This window comes from Thermobia domestica, chromosome 15 (assembly GCF_964235325.1).
Source record: "Thermobia domestica chromosome 15, izTheDome1.hap1.1, whole genome shotgun sequence".
Lineage (NCBI taxonomy): Eukaryota > Metazoa > Arthropoda > Insecta > Zygentoma > Lepismatidae > Thermobia > Thermobia domestica.
In genome coordinates, this window is record NC_137468.1 from 75398266 (window position 1) to 75404625 (window position 6360).

Here is a 6360-nt window from a genome sequence, read left to right on the forward strand (position 1 = left end):
AATTGCTCAACAGTCCCAATTCTTCTACTAAGTATATCCTAATGCCATATAGCATTTGATCATCTTGGTGCTTATCCACCAAGTGCGTGTAAATTCATAATATAACTGAATTTCATCACTCGTGAGAAAAACACATACCAACCTGTGCTTGGAGTCACTACAAACTAGCATTGCATCTATTACGGGGGGAGTGAAGCTGGAAGCCCGCACTACAGGAGTTTCATTGATTGCAACATATACGAAGATCCGTGCGAAAAACATGCACCAACCTATGGTGGGCAGTCAGTACAAGCTACGTTTGCGTTACAAGTAAAAAAATACACACTTTAATGATTGTTTTTATGGTCAACAGATGACTTATATGTTCTCCAATAATATAAATAGCTAAATTTTTAAACATTACTCTAAGCTTTATTTGTCAATTAACATAATTTACCTGCAAATTTCCTAAAAGTGTCCCCACATAGTTAATCTGCACCATTATTTGTATCTTTGTTTCCATTATGAATTCGTCGTATGAGAACCACAGGAATGTAACTCCATTTTCGTAGGTTTACAGGCAAGAGGACAAAAATATTATTTTCTTAGAAAGATGCGTTTTTAATAAGATAATAAAAAGAGTTACATTACAACAGATAATCGACAAGGAGAACAGATGGCGTTCCGTTCCATTTAGAGCAAATAGGACTTTCAAAATTGTCCAAACATGAACAAAATGAAAACCGCCGTTTTGTAGTTACACTCTTCTGGTTCTCATGCGACGAATTGTTTGAAAGTACATGACAGCAAATTATTCGCTGCAAACATTCCTCGGGTTAAGTTCCCCCTCCGTTTCCTTTTACAGAAATTAGGAAATTTCCACGAGAAATGGGGTAAGAAATGTTGATTTGGATTTCTTATGTAAAATCTCGGTGTGTGTAAGTTTGCTAGTCAAGCTATGTTTAATACGAGGAAAAATATGTAGAATTGGGCACTTTTTGCAAGACGCGGAACGTTTCGATGATTCAGCAGCATGGTAGTCGTATAGGATGACGAATCGGTGGACTGAATGTGATATTTAGGCATTGACTTTACAAAATTATATAAGAATAATGAAGAGAATCTATTAATTTTTTATGACCACAAATTACTGAATTTAAGTGAAAATTGGAGCTTCTATGAGAACATATTCCAGTCATTGTTCTAGTCTAACTAAAGCCTTACTGGGTAACCTAACCTACCTTAAACTAACCAAACAATTTTTAATGTTTTAACTGCTTTTTTGTAGATATGAAACTGAAGGGGCACCTCTAAACTTAAGCCCATTCCTCAGATGCTACTAATGTAAATACTAAGGTATACTTAGAGTAATCAACTTCTTATGTAACTCGTAATGATTTCATAATACGAATCGTAATCTTGTTAATATACAACTCTCTTACTTATTCCGGTGAAAATTAATATCATGTACACTCATGTCCAAAATTATTGTCGCATGTCTATAAATATGTTGTTGTAGGAATATAATTTGATAACGAATTCGCCCGGTATTACTTATAATGTTGCTATGTGTATAATCGGCAAAGAAATGTATGTAGCAAATTTCATGTCAAAAGAGCAGTAAATAAGAACAATAAAGCGAAAATAAAGCTTTCTTGTCTATTTAGCAACATTTTGTTTTACTCACTCTAATTTTCGTATTTTTAATTCTTTTCCTATGCAATTTACCACAAATATACATTTCCCGATTACACACATAATATCAGTATTAAAAGTACCCTTCAAAATCATTATCGAATTATATTCTTACAAGAAGACAGTTATAGATATGCAACAATCATTTTGGACATGAGTGTACATATTCCATGTACATTCATTCATTTTAACCTGAAAAAACTTACTATATTTTGGACAGCTCGTAAAACTACACCAAAATTATAATTACGCTTACAGTGCAAAATTAAACTCTATGTTGAGAGAGTCACGAAATAAATTCTTGGATGCACATCTTTCCAGTAATACGCCCATTGAAATTTACCCCTCCTTTTTTAGTTTCTTTTATGAATAATTACTAGGGCTCATTTATACACTTAACTACTAGCAATATACTGCCGAAAAGTCATTATTAATATTCAAAACTATTTAATTTTGTGTCTTGTATTTTAAAACTAAGTTGTTACCATTGACGAAAATTGCGGAGCACCATTTTAAATCAACTTAAGCGGTTGGTACAACTTATGTACTGAAAATCACCTTGCACACACGAAATATTTAAAATGATATGCAGCACGTTACTAAATACAGATTCACGGTTCCTAAACAATTAACTCTAATCATACAGTCCAATGTTTGAAATGCATACAACACGATTTATTGCAAAGGAATATACCGAATGTAGGCCATTTAACAAAAATGTTTATACTGATTTGAATAACATTATTTTTTCTTTCAAATTCATCACTATAATCTTTTAACCATAGCAAAATTCACCATTCGTGCTTCAACACCTAAATATATCACTGCTATGTATTTCATATAAACACACCACTCTTGCTTGATCTTACAAGAGGTGGCAACCCTTCATAGCACACAACACTGGATAATTCACAACTCATCACAATGTGTAGGGTGACACTCCTACTCACTAATTGTCACGTAAACGTGAATTGTAAAGGATACTAAGTATTAGCATCTTAGTCTGGGCATCAAATGCCAACACTTCACCTTCAATTTCCTTATTGTAACATGTTTTGCAAGCAACAATACTACCTATGCTGAAGCAATCGCCAACTCCAGCCATTTTAGCTTTCATTTTTTTATGCACCCGAAAGATAATCACGCTACCTAGCGGTAGAATTTCGGAATTGTATTCTGCATGGAGATGGTGTTATGCTACTATCGTCTTTCTTTCCAGATATACATATATATACAATACAGCTAAAAGTATACAGTCTACATAATAGGGGCATTTCATACTAAAGTCTTTCCAGCCTTAGAACAAAGTAGATGTAAACAAAGCGATATATATTACTCCGCAGCTCACACGTATTTCGGCAGCGAGAGACGTGAACAGCAAGATATGCTAGCTTGTTGTGGTCGCATAATTTCCCAAGTGGTTGGTATGCAATTAACGCTCTGACACTGAGGCCGCGCCTCCATTGCATCTGAATGCGACTGCAACTGCGAATCAAGTTGCAGAATCTCTTTCAAACCTTCAATGTGAAATATTTTTGCCTGAAAATTCATATCTTAAAGTTTTCAAAGCAGTAATAATAATAATAATAATAATAATAATAATAATAATAATAATAATAATAATAATAATAATAATAATAATAATAATAATATATTAATTTCCTTTGTGTGCAAAATAGAGTGAATGTCGCTCCTGTTATTATTATGCTTCTGTGGTAAAAGCTATTTTCACTTTAACTAAATAAAATTAGAGATTGCAAAATCAACCAACTTTCTAAGAAAATTTTCTCCATGAGTAAAAAAACCCGTTTTTGCTATTTCCAACATATTAGTCAATAATTACATGTAATCGTAAAATCATTATTTGAGGAACAAAGAGGAAATATAAATTGAATAAAAAGTTGCGGTTCGTGTATTAATTAAATCTTAATATTTTAAGGAGAAAACAAAGAAAATTATACATACCTTTCACTCCAAGTTCTTTACTTACATCTGCCCATAATTTGTTTACGACGTGTCGTTTGTGGTAATCTGGATGAGCTTGGATCCACAATGGAACTTCATCAAAAACACAATTTATTAAAACATCAACATCTATTTCTATTTTTATTTTTATGTCCGCACCTCGCAACGCCGTCTTCTTTCACGCAAATAAAGTTTCCTCTCTCACGTAGCGCTCAATTTCTCTGCAGACGACTCCATTAGCACGAATTCGGACGAATAATCCCAGCATGTTGGGATCGTTCGCATTCGCATCTTTTCGTCGGTTTTCGCAATTCGCAGGTCAGAACTAGTCGAGGCATTCCAATTTATTTACACGTGCTGGGAAATTCGCAATCGCAATCGCTTTCGGAAGCAATGGCGGCGCGGCCTGACTACTGTTATGTTGGAAATACATATTTTTTTTAAATAGTTATATAAACGAGATTGCCTCTGTTCCTGCTGTTTTCTTTTGTGTTTTATAACAGGAGAGGAAAGTGGATTATTGTAATACGTTTTTGCCATGAAACTCTCTGTATTCTACAATTTCAAATGAGTGGGGTCGGCGAGCGAACGCATACACATGCGCAGTAAATACTATGGGCCTCATCAGGGCCGGCGTGAGGGGGGTCGAGCCGTGCCATCGCCCAGGGCGGCAAGTCTAATGGGCGGCAAAATTTGGAAAAGGAAAGTATACTATCAAAATATAATGCTTCGTAATAGCCCCACATGGAGAAATAAAACTGTTTTCACCTGGGAATGTATAATAGAACTTACTTCACTCACATTCGGGATAATATTAACTCAGGAAATTCGGAGCATTCTCCTTCATTTTCAATTATCAAACTACTAGCCACAGGTATCTCGTTCAATATTTCCCTTGCAGTGGCGTCCAAGATTTTCAGCTAGGGTGGATAAGACTATCAAGGTTTCTTTTATTTTTTTCTATTCAGTAGTGTTCTAACGCTCCACTCCAAGTTGCAAAAGATACACTCCCACTTGAGGTAGGCCGTTCTAGCCTACGGCTTCTAGAGACATTTAAGTTCTAGCAGCGGGTTGTTAACCAATTTACTGAGCAAATGACAATAATCGTTCGTTTTATACAAATTACATACATTAGTGGAGAATGCCTTGTAAAAACTTGGTTCTTTCTTGGTTTCGTACCGGTAACAGACATCACTAGTCTAGAACTCACAGAAGTAATAATTAAACAACTAAAGGAAATGAACATTCCTATCGAAGACATGAGGGGCCAAAGATACGACAATGGTTCCAATATGAAAGGCAAACATTCATTTATTAAGAAGAAAATTTAAGAAATAAATTTCCGAGCCTTCTATGCCCCTTGCGGTAGTCATTCACTAAATCTTGTCTCAACGATCCAGCCACAGCATCTCTGTATGCCGTTTAATTTTTTGTATAGTTAAAAATGCTTATGACTTTTTTTCTGCGTATGGAAACAGTTCAACGTTGGGCCATACTAAAGGAACATACGGTATTAGCAGTCTCACTTCAAAACCATTAAGCACCATAAGGTGAGAGAGCCGAATTGATGCTCTGACTCAACTTAGATATCAAATAGGGGAGGTTTATGATGCCTTACGTCAAATAAGTAACGACAATAGAACAGATAGAATGGTCACCCACGATGTTCTGTGTATAGCAAAACCAGCTGCGTGGCTACTTTCCTTTGCTCACTCGTTATCTGGTTATGACTTTTTACCCCACATAAACATAGTAAGCAAAAGGCTCCAAAGCATTGATTCTCATGTGTGGATGCAGTCGGGTTTCTTGAAAATGTATTTGAGTACCTTCAGAGAAGAAAAAATGATGCAAAGTTTCAAGCTTACTTAGTTGATGCGATGGAGTTGGCATCAGCATTAGATATGGATGATCCACGGATATGTAATAAAGTGCATGCTCGAAGTCAAAAGAAGAGACAGTTTCAGTACGAGGCAGAGGATGAAGCTATTGAAGATCCACAAACAAGATACAAGATCGATTTTTGTTGCAAAGTTCTAGACGTGATTGTGTTGATTGTAAGAGAAAGGTTTGAGCATCTTAAACATCACAGCGAATATTTTGATTTTCTTTACGATATAAGTAATCTTAAAAGATATGCCATCTGAACTTTTATCTGAAAAGTGTACTAAACTTGCCAGCATTTTAACATACGAAGAATCTAAAGATATTAATCCCAGTGCTTTGAAAAATGAACTGAAAGAAGTGTTATCCGCTATAATTAAGCTTAAATGTTCGTCAAAAGAGAATAAAATTAATTAAGGAACATGACTTTACTCCCAATGTCAGTGTTGCACTTAGGATTTCGTTAACCTTACCGGTAATAATGGCATGTAGAGAAATAAATTTTTGAAACTTAAGCTTATTAAAAACTACCTACGTTCTTCTGTATATGAAACACGCTTGAGTGGTCTAGCGATGATATCAATAGAACACGAATTGGTTGAAATACTGAACTACGCGAATGTGATAAAGGAATTTTCTCATATCAAAGCAAGAACACTTTATTTCAATTAGTATGTTAAATTTATGTATCTCTATTGTATTTTAGTACATTATAAGGTTTAGGTTAATCACTTAGTTTTGCCGTAATATCTGATTCACTATATTATCTTCATGCTCCATACTCTATTGGAAACACCTTTTGATATAAAATAAACTTAAAAATTAAAATTTTTAGTCGTG

The 6360-nt window shown here is 34.7% G+C and overlaps 1 protein-coding gene across 1 annotated transcript in view; it reads right to left on the bottom strand.

Moving 5' to 3' along the window:
- Positions 1-2817, bottom strand: part of Lsm12a (LSM12 homolog a) — a 38357-nt gene extending 35540 nt beyond the window's left edge. The window contains exon 1 of the mRNA XM_081739849.1: positions 2659-2817. Coding sequence (XP_081595975.1) covers positions 2659-2791 — 133 coding nt within the window. The 5' untranslated portion in view covers positions 2792-2817. The remainder of the gene's footprint in view (positions 1-2658) is intronic.
- Between the last annotated feature and the right edge of the window lie 3543 nt (positions 2818-6360).